The sequence below is a fragment of the Ambystoma mexicanum genome, chromosome 11 (genome assembly GCF_040938575.1).
Source record: "Ambystoma mexicanum isolate Mex_15411 chromosome 11, UKY_AmexF1_1, whole genome shotgun sequence".
Lineage (NCBI taxonomy): Eukaryota > Metazoa > Chordata > Amphibia > Caudata > Ambystomatidae > Ambystoma > Ambystoma mexicanum.
In genome coordinates, this window is record NC_090934.1 from 309927852 (window position 1) to 309952772 (window position 24921).

Below are 24921 nucleotides of genomic sequence, written 5' to 3' on the forward strand. Positions count from 1 at the left end.
GTCATTGGGCCTCATTACGACCCTGGCGGTAAGGGGTTTACGCCAGCGTTAGCTGCGCCGACCCCTTACCGCCAATTACGAGGTCCCCTAGCGCCATGGTGCTTTTAAAACCTGCTTTTTAGAAATACATATTTCTATGTTTAGAAAAGATGGCTTGCAAAGTACACAAACCATAGTAAGGTACGCACACAGATATATAACATGCATATATATGTGTGTGTGCATACCTTACGATTTGCGTACGTTTTAGGCCACGACCCCCACAAGCCACGCCCCCAAATGAGGGCCCCCCCTCGATTTCTTACCCCACTTAAAGCCCTGAGGGTTCACCTTTACCAGTTCAAACCACAGCATTTTTGCATAGGCGACAATTTTATCACTGCATACCGCAAAAGATGGGGGTGTAAATGCCATCTGAAAAAATCTGAGAACGGGACACCCCCTACCCGAAAACACTCTGGTGGTTATGTCTATGGTTATTCCTGCACTGAGAGTGGTCTTTTTTGGGGGGAGAGTGGGAAGTTTACAAGACAAATGATGGAGCCAAGTTGTGGTAATGTTTGTGCGCTTGGAGCTGCCACACTAGGGCAGTATTTTATACATAAGGCCGTGTCTGTGGTTTTGTCAATCGCATTGACCTACTCAAGAATGGTTTATAATGTCTCATTGTATCACACATCTTAGACTAGTTTGACTGAAAGCCGCAGAACTGAAGCAGAGCTCCTCAGCAGGACCTGTGCTTTAATAGTTTCCACTATTTTCTTTATCTACAAAAAAGTCTGCATTCTCTGCCTTCATCCGCCAGGAACATTGATTGATACATCAGAGATATATTTGGGAAGCATGTGCCCTGGATCTACTGCAGAAAACTGTGTGCGCCACTGAAGTAAGTGTCCTCTGCAAGTACAGCGCCTCAGCAAATAACGGCCCAGCACACATCCTTAAGCAAGAAAAACAACCAATCGGATTCCTATCCGAGCGAATATAACTTCAGCATCATCATGCAAGAAATGTAAACTGTACAAGTCTAGTGCAGTGAACATTACTTCTTAATCCCTTTAAAAGTCAATGGCCGGTGCGACCAGTGGGTTGCCACCAACCCCGTAACACCAAGTCCCGGCGGCGCAAGAAGTCAGGCGCCGGATTTCGTTAAGTCCCCATTCCCATGGAGTCCATTAACTTTTCCCATCTGAATTCCTGGGGCAGGGAGAATCCCTTCAATCGGTGGATATCCCTTCAGAATTCCTCTGACCATTCCATCAGAGTTCCTTTGAGCTGGTGTATCCCTCAGGGTTTGTGCACCAGTGAAAGTCCCTTCAGAACTCGTAGTTATCCTTTTTCCCCCCACTAGAACTCGTGTAGCAGTGAGTATGCATTCAAGGTGTATGTGCCATTCACACCCAGGGAAAGGCCATTGGCAGGCCATTGGCCAATCACGTGGGTGGGATAATGGGCGAGAGTATACATTCTCCGTCCCGCTGTTCTGCCACCCGAGACCTTTCCCTGGGTGGCGCCATGGTTTTTTTTATGTGGGGTGTAACAGGGAGTGTCTCATTGTTGCCTCTCCTCTCCCCCAAACCCCTAAACCAAAGAAAACTTCGCCTCCACCCCTTCCCACCCGCCACACTTACCTGTAGCTTTAAGCTTTGGTCTGCCGCATCTCCTACTCTGGCCGCCATAGAAATGGAAAAGGGACTGCGTCCCTTTTCCCTATGGCGGCAGTCATCTTTTTTTCATCCTCCCGCCCCTAAGGGAGATTGGCTGACAAGCAGTACACATCTCTGGAGGGGGGAGTCTGGAGGGGGAAAGAAAGCCATTGGCACCCTGGCTGAATCCTGGGGTGCAAATGGCTTTCAGGCCCTGGCGGGGTGTCGGACATGGCCGGTAACAGCCCACAGCCCTCGCCTATCATGGCTTGGGCTGGCGGGCCATTACTGGTCATGTCTTCCCCCCTGCCGGAGTGTGAAAGCCATAATAGATATCCATGCAGAATTTCTATGACTATTGATCGACCTTTTCCATCAACATTCCGACGTCCGATAGCACAGCGAATAGAGCGCGCGCTCTGACAACTGTAAAGAGCCTGCTGATGCAGGTTCGAATCCCGGCAGGGCCAAACTCAGCCTTTCACCCTACCGAGGCCGATAAATGAGCACTACACACCATGGGCAATAATAAGCAGCGCTCAGATGCCTGAGGGTTCGTGGCGCTATATAAATGCTAAATTATTATTATTCCTCTGGTAATGTGCATCCCTTTAGGTTCCTTGCCAATGAATAGCCCTTTATGATCCCTAGGTCAGTAAGGATCACCCCAGAGTGTGTGTGGCTATGAAGATCGCCACAGAAGTCCTGCACTGGTGATTTGATCCCATCTTTTGTCCATGAAAGATGTTCTCACTGTATAGTCAGAGGCTTGTCCAACATTTAGTCAGGGAGTGGGTTGGACTTTTCATAAACTGATGGAGGAGTGGCAAGCTTTGGTGCTTTTTAAATCGTTCCCTTGCTACTTTTTGAGTGCCTTACCCGCAGAGCTCCTACACATGATGGTGCTTCTGGGACCAGACACCCCACATGTTTCTTCTTGCCCACATGGAGCAGGACATGTGGGTTGGCAAAGAATGGGAGCAGAGGTGGGCACAGTTTGCCTCTAAGGTTATGCTTTACTTTCAGTCACATTGAAAGATGCCATTTGTGCTACTCAGTAGTCAGATATGCAAGAGAGACACAGATGTTTGGCCCTAAAGTGAGCGCGGGTTGTGGCGAGTTGTCTGAACTCCCCATTGTTTCATGTGGAGGAAGAGAGCCACCAGTCACTGGCCTGGTCCGGCCGCTACCCGGTGCGCCTCCCAGAGAATGGGTGAGGAGGAATCCCACTAACTCACCTGAGACCCATCCCCCCAACCCCTCCAAGAAGCGCTGATGTCCCAGCACAGGAGTCTAATCTGCAGGACTACCATACCCATACCATCTTGCAAGAGGCATTAGTAGGGTTGGCATCAGAGTTACAGGTCAGTTATGGCGGAGGACGGGGAGTATGTGAACCCACTGTGTTCGTGAGTCACGTTGCAACCGAAGTCAAGTCTTATCATCAGGACAATGAGCACGCCTGTGCGTGCTTAGAACACCAGAAGGCTCAGAGCATTCCCATGCTGACAGACACGCGATCAGCACAGAGCTGCTTCCCTGTGGTTAGAGGTCCCAAGATGGTGCTGCAGACATCTTTAAAGCCTTACACACATTCATAATTGGCAAAATCACCCATGAAGTCATTAACCAATACTAAAACCTCCTTAGCACGAATCTATTCAGGGAGAGGTTAAGCAGTCCCCAGTGAATACACGCGCAGTGCTAAGAATCAAACTGAAATGTGGACTAACCTATTAGAAGTGAGATCAAAGGTCAAGCCCTCCCCAAGGAGCATAAAAGGGGCTGGACAAGTGCAGTGGGAGAGAATCCAGGAGGTAACGGCTGAGCACACTTACAAGAGGAGAAACCAGAAGGAAGGAAGAGAACTCTGTCGGAAAGCAGAGACAGTGCTTAGAAGACAGGGGAGACCAGACAGGAAGCAGGCAACACATGAAGACCATGGAAAGAGTAAATAACCACATGTAGAAACAGCCTCTGCCACACCTGGGGGGAACTGGAAGTCCAAGCCCAAGCCCAAAAGCCATCCGACATCCAAGGTCAAGAGTCAGGGATGTCATTTAGGGGTCGCCAGAGGTTGCAACTGCGACCTCTGAGGTCTCCCTTGCGACCTCTACAAAAAAAAAGTTTTTTGTTTTTGTTTTTTGTAATGCAAGCTCCTGGCCTGTGCCCAGCACCATGTGGCTCTTTACTTCTGGAGTGGCTGTCTTTCTTGTTCAGGTTCCTTAAAAAAAAAGAAGAAAAATAAGAACAGGAGTGCCATAAGTCTAACACTTTCAGCACTGACCCTAAATAGGACAGAAAATGAATACCAAATAATGTGTCTTTCAGGAATTCTATACAATAATTGCTAGAAGACTCATTAAAGGTTTATTTCAGGCACACTTCAGGGGGTGAGTCACTGATTTAGTGCCTGATCACGACTTTGGAGGTAACACCGGCGGTATTACCGCCGGCGTTATTAGCCCTACCGCCAAACTCCCCGGGGCTAATAGCGCCGGATCACGAGTTCGGCAGTAATGTAATTCCCCATGCCCCATTGAGGCCATTCGGGAATGCCCCATTCTCCATTGGGCTCAATGGGGAAAATTTGCGCTCTTACCGCCGGAAGATTTCCTGCCAGCGGTAATAGCTCACATTTTCAGCGGATTTCCCCCAGCTCAGAGCTGGGGCGAAATCCGCCGAAGTCCTGATTTGGCGGACCCTTAAATCTGGCGCTAATAGCGCTACCGCCGGATTTAAGGATTACTGCCAAAGTCGTGATGAGGCCCTTAGTCTGTTCTCAAACGCCTCAACTCAGCCTTTCATCCTTCTGAGGTCGATAAATGGGTACCAACACAGGTTGGGTGATATTGGGTGTATATTTTTTCTATATAAAACGCTTAAGCGAAGCGTAAGTGCTATATAATAACACCTCATTATCATTTGGTCATGGACGTCCGCTTGCATTCACGATACATATGGCGATCCATTCTTGTATGAAATGTTATATTGATATCGTAACCATATTTTTTGTAGTGTACAATGCTATGTGATGCCACTTCCTGTTTTGTCAACGGGTGAAAGGTCGTGTTCGATCGCTTCCCGCGATATCACTTTGGGGTGGGGTCAAATGGCATTACTTCCTGTGATGTCATCAGGAGGTCAAGGGTCGTGTGATGTCACTTCCGCTACCCCTGGCATTTTGGTGAAATGACGTCCCTGTCAAGATTTCCCATCCATTTGGATGGTAATCAGTTTAGCCTAACATTTTGCATCTAACCAGATAGAAATTAGACATAAAGTCCACGTAAAGTAACAAAAATGGGGCTAGGAGGTTTGATTTGCTGAATGTGTGGATTTCGGAGTAGAAACAATAAATATGGTGCCGCCAAGGCTACATTTAAAATGCCAGTTTCTTCTAGACACTTGTAGCATCTTTAAGATGTCACCGAGAGATTGTTGCCACCAAGATCCATTTACTGCTGCTTCAAAATACTGAAGTTTGAAATGCATAAAGTGGTAACTGCACCGAGTGAACCACTAAGTTTGCACTTACATGCACTTTGCCACATTTGCAGGACGTAGTGTAAAAGAAAAAAGTGTTAATACAGGCACCAGCGCTTTAAAACCTCTCTTCTGCAATTCGTTTTGCACAAAGTGTAAATGGGGTCTTTCATTTAAGAATGACATGTGGCATTGCAATGGATTCCTATGGAAGCCATCTGCTTTCAGCTGGTACAACAAACAGGTGCATGCCCCTAGCATGAACGTGTCAAGCTGGCGTAAAAACCAATGTTTTGCAGGTAGAGAAAACGTTCATATCCCACACTGTGACCCCACTCTGATTGCAAAACTAAGAAAATACTCTGGCCACAAAAGAATATCTTAAGACGAGCATAACACTTCTCGCCTGTCGTTAGCACTTTTTTTTTTACTCTCCGTGGTACTTGCAAAAGAGTCTCCTCTGCACCCTACATGCCCATCCCAGGATGCCAACTGTAGGTTCTCAGATCTGGCAGATTCTGCCAAGGATTTCCTCATTCTGATTGCACACCCCGCTTCTCCAGGGCAGTCCAGGAGCGTGAGCGTACTCTGCCTTATCAGTGTCTGGCACACGCACCACAAACCAAGGTCAGCAGCAAACAGAAGCAGCAGGTGCTGCTGGGCGATAAGAGCCCTGCTGGGAAGGAGCCCAGGGTCAGCGGTGATTGGCGCTGCCAGCTACCTGCTCGGGCACTGCGGGCACATGATGACTTTGGGACGGCCCACAGCTGCTGCTTGAATGCCTGCAGACGGCTGTCCTAACACTGAGGGCGCAGGGCTGGCGTAAGCCTATCCAGTGGCAAAAGCGAAACACTGCTCGCCCGCCAGACCCGGCTGAAGATCCCTGGGCGCCCTTTTAAAATTATGTTTGGGGGTCACCTTGCCTACTGCTGAAAGAAAATACCTCCATGTGCATTGATGTGGTGTAGATCACGGAGTTAAATGGCAGGGGAACATGTTAAGTACGTTTTTGGGGTACAGTACAAACAGTTTGAAATGGTGCCCTGTTGTGTCCACAAGGCTGATTACGTATATCATAAGGAATAGGAAGAATACATTTAGTGCCACATGGGAAATGGACTTCATCTTGGGGAGGCAGCTGTTAGAAATATATTGTAAGGGAGAATATGCTTCCTAATGCAAATTGTAATGGTTGCATTATAACTGCAAACCATCAGCATCAGTTTGTGTCTTGATTGTGTGGACAAATCCTTGCTAAAGCAGTGTAGGGAAACTGCAGATCATCAGGGGCAGGTGTATTGGCCTCTGCTAAGGAGAACAAAGAAAGACTAACACCTTTAAATACTACTGAAGCAAACTGATGACGCTTTCTTTGTCAGAGAAGTCCTCCCTCTAGGCGTGGGGGTCTCATTTCAGATAAAGATTTAAATGCCCCAATGCCAGCGCTCTGTCACTGCCCGCTCTGACTGCCTGCTGCAGCATTGCATGCGACTGCGCTGTCTGCCAACACAGGACTTTCGTCATCGCCTACATAAGACTACTGCAGCTAATTGAACCAGAATGTCCCATACTACACACAAAATTTACCTTCACTAGTTGGAACAGCCCATGTACACGGGCCAAAGTGCATGAAGAAAAGAAAGGTCAGAGTGGAGGCATGATATGCTGAAAGTAAGTGTATTTTACAGAAATCCCTCTGTATGGGGAAAAAGGAATTTATTTTGTTGGAGAAATAGTGCTCAATCAAATAAATTTCGGTTTATGTTTTTAATGTTTTTGTATATATTGTCTTAGTGTATGCAACTTGAAGTAGTTTGTTAAAGTTGTATCCCTGTCTTGGGCCTTTTCTGCAGCTAATTGCATGTCATCATTGTTCTAATACACATTTTGTTCACCTAGACGATGAGCGCGAAGTCTTTTTATTTTATGCGTAAGACAACATCTCCCTCTAGCGGTAATACCTGGCAAAGTGGGCCGTCTCTGCTGTGCAACTTGAAGTCTTATTATTGTATGAGTAAGGCAACATCTCCCTCAATCGGTGGAAACGGGCGAAGTGGGTGCAGGACGACTTCAGACAAACCTACATCTGGCCTTTTATTATATAGTATATGATGAATGTATGAGCACCACACCTCTGTGTCTACCTGCATAGCACTGTTGAGTGAAGCTTGTTTTTGTAACTGTGTGTACTTTGTGCTGGGATTCTTGGTGGATTATTTTGCACAGAAATTTTGGTAGCAGTACCAGGGAGTCAACCTTCTCTGATAACAGTTACCCTTTCACCGGAAGACAAATGAACACCTGGAGCTCGGTAAATGACTGTCAAGAAAGTATTTCTTGTAGCCTACCACTCGATCGCCACCAAATGTGCCTAAAGTAAAGGCGTTGTGACGTCTTCCAAAAGGTGATGAATACTAACACCGCCTTTGGGGAGGGTGGCTTTCCATCTGCAGGGAATGAGTTGCGGTGTCGGATACCCCAGGGAGATCCACAGCAGACAGACAATCTACACGTCGAACCCCTGATATAGCAGAGAGCTTTCACAGAGAGGACAGAAACAGGAGCCAACAAAGCCAATATGTCTGGCTCTCTCAAATACCAATTGAATACGTATGCTAATTTGCGGGCTCTTTTAATAGTGCACAACTGCTAACATGCACCATGTTATTCAGGTGATGCATGTCCAGATGTTTCACATTGAATTATGGTGCTTGTAGCACTGGAATTACAATGGGTAGAGCAAAAATACAGGTACCAGAATACAAAGAAAACACTACAAGATGGACTGGATGATCATCTCCAGAATTGCATATTGGCATGCATACAATTATTTCCATGGACTGGTTGCGCTGCCCTGCTTATATTGCTTAGTATGGTCTCATGCGCAGATAGTGCCTGTATATTTCAGGCTCAGCTATTTAAGCACATCTAGTGCCAGCATATGCCCAGGTCTAGACTCATATGGTCACTGCAACCACACGTACATAGCCATACATATGTATGCCCCTGCACAAACTCATATGTACAGGTTCATGTAACCAGGTGCAGCCATTAAATGTCAGAGTTAATCTTCCTATGCCAGATTATACTCACACTAGGTATAGCCCCACATGACCATGTACACCCTCCAATGCCAGGTTTTTCAATCATATTCCTATGTAATGCCACCACACGCCACCTATTGCCATTGCACAACCAATTATTCTCACACCTTGGTGTTGCCATTCTATGATCAGATACTCCCACAGATGCTGGCTATTGTTATTACATGCCCACGTGCCCCAATCATGGGCCAGGATTTGGCATCATATGCCTTGCCATTCTTTCATGTGGAAGGTAGTGCCATCTTATGCCAAGGTATTGTCCTCATATCACAAGTATTGACATCATAGGGCAGCGTACTATCACCACATGCCAGCCATTTAACTCTACTGGCCATATACTCTTATCACATGGCAGGTATTATATGCCCATCACATGGGGGTTCAGACTATTACTTAATGAAAGTGTACTCCTTTGTGCTCTACAGTGTGTGGACTTCAATAGTTAGGAGCAGTTCTATTAAGAATGCATATATTATTTTACTAGCTGAACTCAGCATATCCATCACTGATCCAGCACATGCACCCTCCCTCGGTCTCTCTTTCGGACGGTGGAAGTTGCGTTATAAGGTGTAGCTTTGCTAAAGCCACACCATCCTTTGAAGACAGCAGCATGAAGAGAAAAAAATACTTTTAATTTGAAGGGACGTGTTAAAATTTATAGTGAGAAGGAGAATGCGATTAGCAGTGAAAGACGAGCCCTTAACTTGGCTGGCGGGCTATTACCGACAGGGTCGACTCACTGCCTCGGGACATATCACCTCATTACAAGGCATAAAATAAGCAGTGTCGCTTAGCAATTTGCTATGCAATTCTGTAGGTTTGCTAATCAAATTGACACATGTGTAGCTAAGCTAGCTACTTATGTTACCCTGTTCAATAAAAGCACAGCACACCCTGCAATCCTATCTTGTCTACAGGGCTCTCTTCATCCCCTTTTCTCCGTTCACTCCAAGTTCAAAGCGGCTAGAGAGTGCAGCAGTAATCATCTCATCCACTCTTAAGTAACATAGGCCTAAGTGGGAGTGCTAGGCAAGAATGTCTTTTTCAAATAAATAATTGCAAACCAGAAGTAATTGGGATGATACTTTTATTAAACTAGCTATATCCTGTATATCCAGCATGTTTTATCTTCCATTCCTATAGATTTCAGTTGTTACATAATGCACAATTACACGGTTGATAGTGTAAAACACTGCATAATCTCCATGCTTTCAGTAATGTTTAGGTTGGTGTATCTAAATCCCATAGTCTCACACTATATTTCATTTTTTTAAGGGGAAGATAAATAATATTGATATGTGAATACTTTTAAAAATGTACATGATCACATGTGCTTTTGATACCAAACTTAGTTCTGTAACTTGCTGGTTGCATTCATCTGTGCAACTGGTGCTCAACCCATGAGCTGATCCCATACTCCTTGGCATTCAATCGTATTACCTTGTTGCTTTATACCAGCAACCCTAAAAGCGAGATGGCCACAATCTACAATATTCCCCTTAGTTTGCCCAGTTCTCTGCCTGCTACGCCACCTACTATGCTTAGTGTCTTACTTTCTTTCCTCTTACATAATGAATACACAAAGCTAACTAGATGTTTATGCAAAGTAGTGATCAATAGTTGCATCCAGTCTGTACATTGACAGATCTACTACACTACCATACACTTTAGTTAGCCTCCCGAGCTCGCTTTGCTCTATAATCATGATTACATCATATATTGGCACCTGCAGGAGAGATCTGGCCCAACTGTTTTCAGACCCTTTTTAGCATATCTATTTATTTGTGTCCATTCATACAGCTAACCTTTTACATTTTACAGACACTCATTCAGGGCTCTCAAAGTCTTTTTGACCACTTGAATAGTCGAGTAGATTTTATGATGGTTGAGTACCATTTGCAGGGGATGTTTGGAACTTTTATTTAACATTTACTTTGCAGTAAATGACAAATAAAAGATTTAATTGTGCATGGTTGGCCTCTGGGTGGAAGCAGTGTGCCAAACAAAGTGGGTTTTTGGTGACATGCACCATTTCACAGAAAGAGCATTTAAATGTGTTGTCATACGTTGCTATGGGCCTAGTGGATGTCTCTTAGGTCAAGTAGGTAAACTAAGTTACTTGACCTGCTGGTTTAGCGAATTTTCAAGAATTTGCAAAGCCTGACTCCTCTCACTAATGTCTAACTTCAGCGGTACACAAGACTGCTGTATTGTTGCCCATGTTATGTCTTGGGTACATACAACTTCTAGTGACACTAAAATATAATTACAACATTGCTAATCAAATGGGTTTGTTTGCTAATCAAGAACATTTTAATTAGCAAACTCTGCTAATCAATTTTTGAAAACTAATTCATGCCTTGCATTATAATATTGGAATGTTGGCAATTCCATTGTGCGTAACGGTGCCAGAGCGGGCCTTAAGTGATAATATAAAGCCCACTCCAACCCCTTCTTACACTCTATGGCGTCCCCGCAGTCCTTACCAGAGTGGCCTTGGTCCCGTCACGGCCTGCACCATCTTTCTCAACTCCTATATTCCTTTGTGGGGTTGGAACAGGAACAGGGAGGGGCCAGTCCTTCCCCACTCCCTGACTGTGGTGGCACACGCTGGCCCCTCCGTACTGCTAATTTCGGCTGCTTTCTCCTCTCCCTCTCACTTCAGCCTCTGGAACCGCAGTCCTTCTCGCTAAATCCTGCCACATCCCAGGTCACCTGGCACGTCACAATCCCTCTGTGCCGTGTAAGTATGAATCGTAGAGCCCATTTTTTGTTTTCATGCTCCTCTTGATGGTTTCTTTGCTGTATCACCAAAATTGTAATGACATTAGAGCCCGGCTTGGCTAGGTTAGAATCACTGTCCTTGGCCTTTTCCCTTTGTAAGTGCACCCAGCTACTCCTCCGGCTGTTAACTCTGGAGCAGGCCACTTCAGCCCGTTTCAGCCCCCCAATGAGGGCTGCAACATCTCAATGTTCCGGAAGTAGACTCTTTGGGCTCCCTGCCGTGAATGCTTTGGTATCTTGATGACCAACAGAGGAAACAAAAGATCAGACTCATTTCACCCAGTGCTTCAAATGTTTGAAACCTTTTATCCAAATTGCTCCTCCTGATCAACCCTGCAAGGAACAGGGCGGGCTCCGCCCAGCCAGAAAACTAAGCTCTTACCCCAAAGGGTCACCTGAACCTGACAGCGGGTACAATCTGGTTTTTAGAGGAAAGGTCATGTGTTTTGCCTTGTGCTGTTGCTTTACTGATATGGTCCATTTGAGGGCTGGATTGGATGAATGGCCAGCAATTAATTGCGGGATGATTTTTCCACGGCATCACTAAGCTGAGATGGCATGGCCTTTCTGTCCCAAGATGCAATATATATGAATACACTGGAAACAATGTTTTTTAGTATGACGCTAACGTTACTCCAAGTCTTCTATCTTTGCAAATGCGAACGTTAAGATTCACACAGTCAAAAGAAAAGACAATCATAAAAATGAACAAATTCCATTCAACTACATAACCTTCTAACTCACGCTTCAGCAACGCTCCCAAAAGCTCAGGTTAATTATTGAACTGGTGTAAGCTACTTACTATTTACTGAAGGTATTCAGAACTTGCATGCAAACACTATATTATGAATTTGAAGATTTTTGAAGAGAGAAGGGTACACCAACAAGGAGGGGTCTCTTGGCGCTAAGAAAAGATGGAGCAGGAACGCTTTAGTAATTACAGGGCCAGGAAGCAACGAATGCTGTTAGCTTGAGGGAGAGAGATCCAGAGGCAGGGAGGTAGGACAGCGAGGGCAGGTTCAGCGGTCCTCACCTTGGTGTGATGTGATTTTTAAGATGCAAACAGAGGGAAGAACGTAGGAGTGCAGGGTGTATACTTTTCAATGTTATGTTAAAGGATTTTTATACCGTGCAATACAACCACCTGTGTGGTCCCTTGGCGCTCTGGCGGATCTGTAAAGCAATAGTGTAAGGTGTGGGGGGGGGGATAGTTAGTAGGACTGAGTGGGAAAAAAGAGCAAGAGAGCCAAATGTGCTGTTGGCAGCTTAAGTTCGCTTTACACTGTTTGCTGAGCATAGGTGTGAATTTTAAGTCAGTAGCCGTCATGTGCTGTTGTGCGTGGCTATGTGTGGATTTGTTTGCTGTTGCGGTGTAGTGAAGTGCGTGTGGTTTGTTGTGCTGTAGAGGTATGGATGTGTTTAGTTTAGAGTTTGAGGGGTGTATGTAGAGGGATGAGCTTTTTAGTGGGATTGGTTAGTGGTAATACTTTATCGTACCCCCTCGGTTTTGGCCACATCTGGCACATATCACTGGCAATGTTTTACATTGTGATGTGCTACCATTCCCACTCCTATTTTCTGTGCGAAGGTGTGGGTCGTTAACATGGCTATTTAGTGGTGATACCGTTTCTACCCCAGAGTTCAGACAAATGGATGTCTACATCAGTTTACCTGCTGGCACATCCCGGTATGCAGCAGCCATCACCTCCATGGGCCCCTTGTGGAGGGGGCATCTCTTCCCTGTGCCCTTGAGCTCCCTGTGTCCTGCAGTTTGGTCGCCACTCTTCCCCTTTAATTCTAATGCCCTCTGTCTGTGATTCAATTAGGTCGGTCCCGACTGTCTCATTTGTTTTATGGTAGGTCCCTCTATGGGAACGGGTGCACCTGGGTCTCCCTTCCATTCGGAGGCCTCAATACTTCCCTGAACTTCACTGCGGTCTGGCCTAGTCCCCCGTCTTTCCATTCCTGTGTTCATTCCATGGGCGTGGGTGTTGCTCATTTGTTTTCGTCCCGTTCTGACTTGAAGAGCCAGGTTTTTAGAAGTTTTCTGAATTTTAGATGGTCCTTCATGGTTCATATTTCTCTGGGGAGAGAGTTGCAAAGTTTAACGGCTAGGCAAGAGAGGGCTGATTCACCACGTTTGTTCCTCGTGTATGGTTTAGGTGCGAGGCGGCTGTCGTTGCTGGATCTGAGTGTTTTAGTCGGCTGGTAGATGGTGATTTTCTTTTGTAGGAATTCTGCTCCCTGGCTGTGGATTTCTCAGTGTTATGCACATTGTTTTGAATGCAATTCATTTTTGACTGATTAAAAGGAGTCATGGTGAAAGAAAACCTGACAAACGATGGAGAGGGACTTGAATTATCTGAGCAACAAGTAGCCACTGTCCTTCCTCTACAGCTCTCTCTGTTGTTTCACAGCTCGGTGCCCCCCACGCCTTTAATCAAAACAAATATCTTTAGGAAAAGTCATTGGAGGGAGAAAAACGAGACTGAGCCATCTCACTGTTGCCCAGGCAGCGCCCACCGACAGTCTGCTCATCTGCAAGGAGTTGGGGGAGACCACATTCTCGCAAGAGAGAACCCACCTCCAGTCTCCTTCATACAACTTGTGTGACATGTCACCATACAAGCAGGCACCGGGTATCTCCACTGATTTAAAAAGAAGAAAAAAAACAAGTGGGGGGGCTGTCAATAAAGGGGACATTTCCGAAAAGCAATCTTAGCTGCCTGATTTCGTGCAATGGTACGCTCCAGTCTGGGGTGATGTGAGAGGCTGCTCAGTGGCTGGTGTTTCATTTACATCTTCCAATCCTTGCTTCATCATTGGTTCACACGTTTCGTTTCGCTTTACTCTGCATTATTGTTTTCCACTGCTTCGGTTGTCATCATTAAAGTTATTAGATGTTTTAAGAATACAATAAACGAGACAACTGCACATGAACAGTGAGGAAGTTGCCCTGTGTTGCCAACCTTTTCTAAATGCTTGGAGAGCTAATAAGAGCAGCTGCATTGACCACTGTAACTTCTTTGTGTATCGACTAATCCCACTCCCGGAGAATGCCAAAGTTACTACTGGTAACTTCTATACGTATCAACTAGTCTCACTCCAGGAGTAAGCCAGAGTTACTACTGGTAACTTCTATATGTATCTACTAGTCTGACTCCAGGAGTAAGCCAGAGTTACTACTGGTAACTTCTATGTGTATCGACTAGTCTCACTCCAGGAGTATGCCAGAGTTACTACTGGTAACTTCTATGTTTAACAACTAGTCTCACTCCATGAGTATGCCAGAGTTACTACTGGTAACTTCTATGTTTAACGACTAGTCTCACTCCATGAGTAAGCCAGAGTTACTACTGGTAACTTCTATGTTTAACGACTAGTCTCACTCCATGAGTAAGCCAGAGTTACTACTGGTAACTTATATGTTTATCGACTAGTCTCACTCTAGGAGAAAGCCATTTACTACTGGTAACTTCTTTGTAAATGGACCCCATAACAAGGGCTCAAAATTGGATTTGAAGGCCAAAGGAATTGTGCATTCTGCGTCCTACGAGTGGACTTGTGTAGCAAAACCCAGAGAATATCACGAGTATTATGTGTTCTCCTCTCAGTGCACCCAGGTTATGCAGAATGCTTACTGGCAGTGGTGCTGAGTCTTAGCAGGGACGTCATTTCACCAAAATACCAGAGGTAGTGGAAGTGACATCACACGATCCTTGACCTCTGATGACATCATGGCAAGTGATGTCATTTGATCCCACTCCGAAGTGATATCACGGGAAGCGATGGAACACACCCTTTCACCCCTTGACAAAACAGGAAGTGGCATCACATAGCATTGTTCCCAAGTACACTACGAAAAATATGGTTACAATATCACTATAATGTGATATACATTTCATACAAGAATGGATCGTCATTTATATCATTAAGATCAGTGTGCATAGGCCCATTTACCAAATTACTATGAATGCAAGCAGACGTGCATGGCCAAATGATAATGATGTGTTATTACATAGCACTTACGCTTACGTGCTTTATATAGAGCTAATGTACATACAATATCACCTCACCCGTTTTGGTACCCATTTATCGACCTCAGAAGGATGGAAGGCTGAATGTAGGTGTTTAAAAACAGATTAAATCAGTGACTCGCCCCCTGAAGTGTGCTTGAAAAAAACCTTTAACGTGTCTAGCAATTATTATATAGAATTCCAGAAAAACAAATTATTTGGTATGCCCATTTTTTCTTATTTAGGGCCACTGCTGAAAGTGTTAGACTTGTGGAACCCCTATTCTTTGTAAATGTGATATTTGAGGGCTGAACAAGAAACCCAGCCACTCCAAAGAAGCAAAGGGCCACATGGTGCTGGCCACAGCCCCCTGCATTAAAAGAAGAAGAAAAAAACGTTTTTATATTAGGGGTAGCAAGGGAGACCTCAGGGGTCGCAATTGCGACCCTTGCCGACCCCTAAATGACATCCCTGAGTCTTAGTATTGCACAACATTTGGATATTGAGATAAAAGACTGTTGCCAAGCAGTACATGCCTACATATACAGGGTCCCATAATGCGTTTGTCTATCCTATTTCGCAGTGGTACTGTCTGTATTTTTTGACTCTGCCGTAAACATTGTTAGGGGTTATAGTGTTCTATTGGACATGGTTTATGTCCCTGCGTAATTGGGACTTTGAAAGTGTTTTGATATTAATGATGATGCAATGCTCGGAGGTACAGAGATTTAAATGCGTTTATGGGGTTCCTTAGCAGTCTTCATAAACTCAGCTGCAACGTACAGTTTATCGGGCAACAGAGGCTAACACCTCACCTAATTGTGGCATGATGACCAGCCCTTCCGCAGCATGTTTTTTTCAAGTGGGCCCATTTTTTTTGGGGTAAACAGATTCTTACATATATATGTAAAATACAATGAACGGCAAAAGCCAAAAGTATAGGTTTTGCCAGTGCTTGATTTGTTTTTTTTATAGAACACTTACTTTTATAATGGTCAGTATTGTATTCTTGTCCGCTTTTGCCTAGTAAGCGGAGCAAGGCTCTGAAAGGTAATAGAATTCGCCAAAAAAATCAGTTTTTAAGGCAGAAGCAGAAATTATAACCCAGGTTTCCAGATTGCAAATTCTACCACCACCGTCAACAATATTTGGGGTAGAAAAGATTTAACAGTACTGTTTTTGTTTAACCTTGAGACAGGATGCACATTGTTTCAGCCGCTTTCTTGTCCATGGGAGACATAAGCCTCAGATTGCTTGATTTTTCTGGAGACACAAGCTTGGAGACACAAAAACCCTAGCCATAGACACAAGAACAGTCGTGTAACACAAAATGAAGTGGGCCCCTACAGAATATGGTGAGCATGACCCCCTTTTTTCCCACCACTCAGAGGCATAGACAGGTCCCCGCCAGATGAAAGTGTGAAGGCTCTGAATAGTGTATTCGCACCTGGGGAAGACAGTTTATACAATGAGAATCTGTCTTTTCTGGGTGCAACTAAATAATTATCACCTGGTCCTGCTGCAAAACATTCCAAGCTCCTCCCCACCCCCTCAAAACAATCCTTACCCCTTCCCCACTCCCTCCCGGTTCCCCACTAACCTGCTGGACTGGAGCTTTGTGCTCCAGTCCTGGAGCTCCTCCCATCTCTATTATAGAAAAGGAAAAGGGACTTAGTCCCTTTCCCTATGACGGCAGCCATCTTGTTTTCTTTTTGTGCCTCCCTCGGAGATTGGTGTGCAAGCGACACCAATCTCGCAGGGAAAAAACATTTGCACCACGGATAAATCCCAGAGTGCAGGCCGGTAATGGCCCACAGCCCGCTCGCTTCATTATGGCCTATCTAGGCTCAGGCTGGTGGGCCGTTACCGGCCATGTGCGGCTGGCTCCCCACAGCGTCAGTGAAAGCCATAGTCCCCACTTCACCACATCTTGGATTTGAAATAGGTTGCAAAAGACTTCATAGTCAAAAATGATAGAGATATGAATTGAGCTCATTTGTTTGCACTCCCAGCCAACAGCAGTCGGCCCAGGGGAAGCGCAGGGCCCTCCCAACCAGCAGCAGTCACCTCGGGGGTTGCTTAGGGCACCCCCAGTCTACATCAATCACCTGGGGTGGAGGGAGTGGGCACTGTATATAAATAAACTATTATCATATCACTGCCAACCAGCAGTAGACTCCTCGGGGGAAATGCGGGGATCTCCCAGCCAACAGTAGGGATGTCTTGAGGAAATACGGGGCACTCTCAGCCAACAGCAGGTGCCTCTGGAGGAAACACAAAGCCTTCTCAGCCAAGGGCAGGCGACTTGGGGAGAGCAGGGTGGTAGTTTGTCCACAGGGTCATGCCCATCACCAGACGGCATTGTTATAAATTGTTGCTATGAGAGAGACGGATTGGGCAGCATGTGCGAGCTTTACTGAATAGTATATTTGATTGACACAGAGTAATGACGTCACTACAGCCATGCATCTTGGGGATGGGTCAGAACGCCCAGTCCCATCACTCCTCAGCACCCCCCTCCACTGCTTAATGTTCCGTGGCAATATATATACCTTAACTTACAGGGATGTCATTTCACCAAAATGCCCGGGGTAGCGGAAGTGACATCACACGACCCTTGACCCCCGATGACATCAAAGGAAGTGATGGCATTTGACCCCACCTCAAAGTGATATCGCGGGAAGCGATGGAACACGACCTTTCACCCGTTGGCAAAACAGGAAGTGGCATCACATAGCATTGTACACTACGAAAAATATGGTTACGATATTACTATAATGTGATGTACATTTCATACCTGAATAGATCGCCATATGTATCGTTAAGATCAGTGTGTATAGGCCCATATTACCAAATTACTGTGTTTGCAAGCAGACGTCCATTCCCTAATGATGTGTTATTATATAGCACTTACGCTTAAGCGCTTTACATAGAAGAAATATACACCCAACCTGTGTTGGTACTCATTTATCGACCTCAGAAGGATGAAAGGTTGAGTTGAGGTATTTGATTTATCGACCTCAGAAGGGTGAAAGGCTGAGTAGAGGGGTTTGAGAACAGACTAAAGCAGTGACTCAACCCCTGAAGTGTGCCCGAAATAAACCTTTAATGAGTCTAGCAATTATTGTATAGAATTCCAGAAAGACACATTTTTGGCATTCCTATTCTTTCTTATTTAGGTTCAGTGCTGAAAGCGTTAGACTTGTGGTCCTTATCTACTTATTTTTCTTCTTTTTTTAAGGGGCCTGAACAAGAAAGCCAGCCACTCCAGAAGTAAAGAGCCACATGGTGCTGGCCACAGCCCGGGAGCTTGCACTGCAAAATTTTTTTTTTTTTTTTTAAGAGGTCGCAAGGGGGACTTCAGAGGTCACACTTGCGACCTCTGGCGACCCCCAAATGACGTCCCTGTTAACCTAGGAAGCAAACAGTGAAAGTAATGATGCAAGCGCATGAAAGAAGCTTTATCCAGTACAATGGTTAGGAGTCATAACTTATCAACCCTCACCAGCATCTCCCTGCAGGTCCTCAGCCACCCCACGGCTAGGTGTGGGTACCTACACTCAGTGAGATCTGAAATCAAGTGGGGCATGGGGCGCACTGGAAAAGGGGCATGGCAAATGTGTGCTGGCCGTGGCCCAAAGGATGGGCCGGTGACTTAGGCAAGGCCACCTGCCTCAAACAATGAGACCCTGCCAGGGGTGTCTTGTTCATAATGGGCGACGGGGCTCATTTGCCATTCATCACCCAGATGTCACACATTTTGGATGAGCAGCCAAGCCAGCCCCATGAAAACACTAAACACACCCTCAGCTGCAGCAAGCGGCTGGGGGAGCACTCCTGGACTGGCTTGAACTGTCAAAGGGAAATCTGGTTTACCTTTGACAGTTCCTGTAGCCCAGCATGCATGTAAGACCTGGGGTGTTTTGCTTCCTCTGCCTTGCATGGACCATTCGAGATGCAGGCTGTGGTACTGCAGCTCTGAATGTGTGTAGGGGGTACTCCTAGTGTCCATGCACATTCAGAGCACCTGGGGCGTTGAGTAGGGTGCTCTCCGGCTCCTCCGTGCATGTGCAGGGACCGGGAAGTTCTCCCTGCTTCCTGTTCATGTTTCGTGGAAGCCTGTCCTGGTGGCTGTGGAGCAGATTCTGGACGGTGGCTGCAGGCAAGGATGGCTGTGTGTGAAGGAATCAGTGCTTGTTTGGGTGTGCACGTGAATGAAAGACCATGGGCCTCATTATAAGGCTGTCGCTCCCGGAATGAAAGGGGCCGGTACAGCACCAGCCCCCTTCATTCCGGGAGCACTGATTTCAGGCTTCCCATCGCGGGACCCGCATTGCACACCTGGTAAAACCAGGTGTGCTTTCCGGGTCCTGCGAGTGGAAGAGGGAGGCAATAACGTGCAAGTTGTACTCTGCCCGTCATTACCTCCCTCCCCATTCCCATTGAGCCCTATGGGGGCTCAAATGGGGATGGGTTCCTGCATGGAGGACTTACCGGGTCCTTCTATCTCGGAGTAACCCGGTAAATCCCCATTGCAGGAACCCAGTAATGGAGCCCGGAACGGAGGCAGCCATGGAGCTATTAGCTACCTCCATTCTTGTAATTAGGACCCATGTGTTATTTGTGTATATTTGTGAATGAAAGAGTGTATGTTATAGGTGCCCAGGTGAAAATTAGGAATGCTGTTTATGAGAATGGGTGTGTGACTGAATGTGTATGAATGTGTGTGGTTGGTTGCAGGTGCACTGGGTGTATGCCTCTGATTTTGGGGAGGGGGTAACTGAGCATCAACATTAAAGTAAGCATGATAAGTGTTGTTACGTAGCTAGACTGGATTGCATTGCATTGAAGCAGTCAGTCTGGATACGTTTTCTGACTCTGGCATGACACTTTATACTGGAAATCAAGGTTAAAGCAAACATAAGTGGGGTTACATGGCTAGACTGGCCTGCATTGTTGAAGCCAGTCTGGTTATGTTTTTTTTGTCGTTGGCATGGCTTTTTTACTGGTCATAAAGGGTAAACTAAACAAGATGAGTGTTATTACGTAGCTGCTAAAGAAGTGACATTGGCTACATTTGCCTACATTGGTGGAGCTAGTCTGGGCATATTTTCTAACTGTGGCCTGGCATTTTTTACTGGCAAAGCCAACAGGAGTATGTTCATATATGGTAATAGTAGCATGTATTTGGTGCAGCCTGAGTAAACACAGCCATCATCATGAAAATGTTTTTATACTGGCATTCATTGTGGGCAAAGTCATCAAGAAAATTAGTCGGAAAATGCTTGTGTGCACTGTTGGTGACTTGCACCTATTCAATTTTTTCATGGGTTACCCTACAAAACCGTGGCTTTTGACCACATTTTTCACAAAAAACATGCTGTAAAATGCACCATTTAAACTTTTGTATCCATTCTTTTTTACACCCCCCTCCCTACTCGATCCTCCTTGGCTACTTCCGGCTCCCTCGCTGCGCTAGATCACCCTGCATCTGCACGAAACATTTAGAGCCCTCCGATTAAAAAAAATCACCAGACACCACTTTTGGGTCACTCAGCAACGTCACGAGTGGTCTTTTCTGCAAACTGTAAATACAACTCCGTCTGGTTCAGTTGCTAAATGCTGTCCACGAATAAATCCCTTTCTCCCCAAATCACTCCATGCACCATAGCTAACTATATAGAGCGGGCAGAGCGAGTGGTGTAATAAGCAAATAGGAACTCAGCCACACCCCGACCACAGCTACACGAGGCGACACGAGGCGACATAGAATCCTGGCCACTGAGCCATCCAGCGCATTTGGTTCCATGGTGGAGGGGGGGGGGTGGCTGGTTAGTGCCCCCAAAGGGCTACATGGGTGCCCGTCGTACGTCGCGTCTCAGTTGTGGCAGGACTAGGAGCAGGGAAGAGACAATGTTCCTTGTCCTGAAATCTCCAGATGTCCCTTCGTTTGCCTGCCTAAGTAATTAAGCCGCCTGTTGGCCGGCTATCGCCTCTCTGTGATTTATGGCTACCCACAGAGACGCTCGCAGACGGAAATGCACTGAGAGGCCTGCTCGGATCATGTCTTACGCAGCAGATTGCTGGCCTGGCCCACATCCCCCCACCACTCCCCGCCTGACTGTGCAGAATCAGGAGCGCAGCACTCGGTATAGGGAGGGGGGAGGGGAAACTGAAATCAATTCTGGGCAGATGGCAGAAAATGCCTCCCGGAGGGACACCGCGCCTGGATCCGCACAGCATGCTGCAGCCGAGCCAGGCCCGAAGCTGAAATCCATGTGACCCCATTTTTTAAAAAATCAATCGAATTCCGTTTCATCGAAGTAGTGGGCTGTTAATTTTAAATCTACCTTCCTCCTACCACAGCCAACGGAGAACAGGCTTAACTGGAAGGAGGTGGCGCTCCTCTGGTCTATAGGCAACGATATGGATGGGCTAGTATCACCGGTACTATAAATACCCCCTGTGGTATGTATCACCAATTTCACTATTTTACCACCAGCGCCATTTCCTCCAGAATGAGGTGTTCACTGTTCAGGAAGAAATAAATGATGTGCACCTTTTATTCTCGACACAACAGCTCAGCAATTTGTAAAGGCATACACTGTGGGGTGGTCATTTTATTAATTGTATGTTTTCCCCCCTTGAGCTATAATATTGTGTTGAGCACCAGCAGGTGCACACTTTCTAATGTAGCTCCCCGGCCGACATTTTGTGCCGCGCGCTTTGGAGCCCTATACTGTCAGGCGTTTATAGGGCCTAATTTACAAAGCGTTCATCCTGTTCATTGAGTTATTTCACCATCCTCCGCGCTGTGAAGCATTCTAGGGGCCGATTCTGAGGAGCATGTAAACGTAGGAAAGTGTTCTTCCATGAAGGAGGAACACTTTCCTTACAAACACCATATTCTGATAAAGAAAGAATATGGTGCAGTGACATGAACGCCTCAGCTTTTGCATTTGCCTGATTTATGGCTTGACAACAGACCTAGCATCCATCAAGAATGCAGGGAAGCCACATGGAGGGGATTCTCCTCCCAGCAGCACTGGTTTAGCACGTCAAAAAAGGAGTTAAAATAAACTCTACGGCACACGTTTCCCCCTTTATAAATATATCATTTCCTAGACTGCAGCACCACTTTTCTAGTTTAGGAAAACTTTTTGAAATCAGAAAAGTGGCCGTCTTTTAAGAAATCCTCGCAATGCCACTCCCCCCCAATGAGAGATTTCAGCAGCTTTAGCTAGAGCTATTCTGAGCTCATAATAAAATTGTGGAAATATGACTTTCTTTACATTCAGTTTCCAGCACCACCATTCTGAAGTTGGTGGGTGTATTGGGAGGGGGTGCGGGTGCTTACCAGCAGCAAACGCTGCTAAAATCGCTTCTTCTGAGGGAAACACGTCTTCCATTGGCATTGCGAGTATTTCTTAAAAGACTGCCACTTTTCTAGTTTAAGAACGTTTTCTTAAACTTTCATGAAACTACAAAAGTGGTGCTGCAGTCTAAGAAATGCTGCATTTATATAGGGGAAAACGTGTCAGTAGAGTATATTTTTCATCTTTTTTGTTGTTGCAAACCAGTGATGCTCGGAGGAGAATCTCCCTCCTGGTGGCTGCTAGGGCTATTGTCAAGCCATACATCAGGCCCATGCAAAAACAGAGGCCTGCACCTGGGACCACATTCTTTCTATGTCAGGTTATGGTGTTTGTGAGGAAAGTGTCCATCCTTCATGGAAGAACACTTTCCGACGTTTGCACGCACCTCAGACCACATAGTTGCATTAACCTTCTGTATTGGCAGTCAAAATATGCAGTTCCCATTCCTCAAAACGTGGAGCCATTCACGGATCCTGGCTGTTAAGTCCCCTGGGTCACCGCGTAGCGGGACGGAGGGCGGAACATAACACTGGCACTGCACCAACAAATGGGGCGGGGCGCCTAACTGCCACACACGCTTTTCACGAATTACTCCGCTTGCAGTTGTGCTGTGTTTGCCCGCTCTGTTATCCGTCTATGATTGCTGTACATCTAGACTGCCACAACGCGGAGCAACTCCCTTGGGAGAGATACCGTACGTCGCTCCAGGGGCGTTGCTAGGGGGGGGGCTATAGCCCCTGATCTTTTGGTTGTAGCCCCGGATAGAATCTCAGGAGCTACAGCCAAAAGACTAGCTAGCCCCCAGTCCCAACAGTTCCGACATCAGCTTAGCCCCGGGTCATTTCCAGACCTAGCAACTCCCCTGCGTCGCTCACTTGTTCTTGTAACTAATGAAGCAAAACGGATGTAGCGGGTAATACGGTACCGCGCCTGGCGCTTCTGCGTGTGAAGGGGCGCGGCAAAGGGTGGGTGCATGCTTACACCGCGGCAATGGATCGCGCCGGTTTCCAATATCGAATCTCCTCCTGCTCAGGGTGAAAAAGGAAGTGCCCCTCTACCCCTCCCACCTCTCCTCCCCCGCCATGCACCGAGGATGCTTCACTCATAACGCCCGCCTTCGATAGTAGCATAAAGGCTCTTTATTCCACTCACGTCCTTCGGCGAGCCTGGCTCCGGCCCCGGCCCCATGCCTGCATAATAGTCCTCCAAGATTGCTTGCTCTTGAAAGCCACCCAGAGCGGACCAATCCAGGCAGAGCGTTTTTTTGCTCGCATCCACTTGTTTCCATTGATAATCTGATTTTTAAGAATCCGTTTTTCACTCTCACAGTCAGAGGACCTTTGCGGTATGCCTGCCACGGCTCCGAAAGCATGCCACACTCCGCAAAATGTGCCCCACTCCGTCACTGTTGAAAAGTGCAGCCACCCATCCACAATTGCACAATATACAAGGGGCTTGCATTTTGGGACCTTCGACCTCCAGTAGAAAACCGCTTGCACTTACTCAAGCGCACAGTACCTAGCACGCTCTGCAAGCGCACACTTTATCCACCATACTACACACGTATCCCCGCTAGGCAACCTCACCTGACACAAAACACCCACGCGACACGAGGCAGCCTGCCCATAGCACCCCACCAGGCAACCCGTCTGGGAATCTAACCCCTCACCTAGACATCCCTACAAAGACACCGCACAGGACCCGCATAACACCACGGGCAGTGCCTGCTGTTCGGGGCGGGGGAGTCCATGACACCACATATGCCCCAAGCCCGTAGTCCAGCCACCGATCCCTCAGACAACCCCAACGAATAGTGTGCAAAGATAGCTCCTCGCGTATCTCGCACAAGCTACAGCGCCTAGATCACACGACGATGGCAGAAAATACGGTGGCCACATTATGCATATTTATATGACATCTTATCTGCTGCACCTGTATGCATTATATATATATCCATGCGCCGCGGATCGGGGCATCTCTCGACAGCCCTGCACAGTTGCCAAGGAGCTGCTACGAACCGGAATTAAAATAGCACTTTACCGATGGCTTTCATGTACTCATCGAAATTCTTGCTGTCCGTCAGCTTCCAGGTTCCTACAAAGGCCTCGACCATGGTGACAGACTGGGCGGCGTGCGTGCGAGGAGAGGACGGGAGCCGTGTATCTGCTCAGCCTGCGGGCTGCCGTCCTTTAAATAGCCTGCTGCGGGCCACGTGGTGGGATTTAAAGAGAGACTGCTGCAGTCTACGGCACAGGGCGGGGCACAGCTCCAGCCAGGGGGCTGTGGCATCGCTAGGAATTGCATCAGGGAGGCCACAGGCACACGGGGGGGGGGAGGTGGGCGGGGGGGGGTGTGGCACCTAGCATTTCTATGGTAAAGTCCCATGAAACGCACACCTCTGCGTTCGTCTGTGCGTTATGTGCATGCCAGAACATGTATGGATTGGTAACGTCGCGTTTTTAATTCCCAGCACCCAGCGTTATCATGTCGCTGTCAATCCATTCCCATC

General features: G+C 46.7%; 1 protein-coding gene across 1 annotated transcript in view; it reads right to left on the bottom strand.

Moving 5' to 3' along the window:
* Window positions 1-24641, bottom strand: part of FABP3 (fatty acid binding protein 3) — an 83406-nt gene extending 58765 nt beyond the window's left edge. The window contains exon 1 of the mRNA XM_069623043.1: window positions 24453-24641. Coding sequence (XP_069479144.1) covers window positions 24453-24525 — 73 coding nt within the window. The 5' untranslated portion in view covers window positions 24526-24641. The remainder of the gene's footprint in view (window positions 1-24452) is intronic.
* Window positions 24642-24921: the final 280 nt, after the last annotated feature.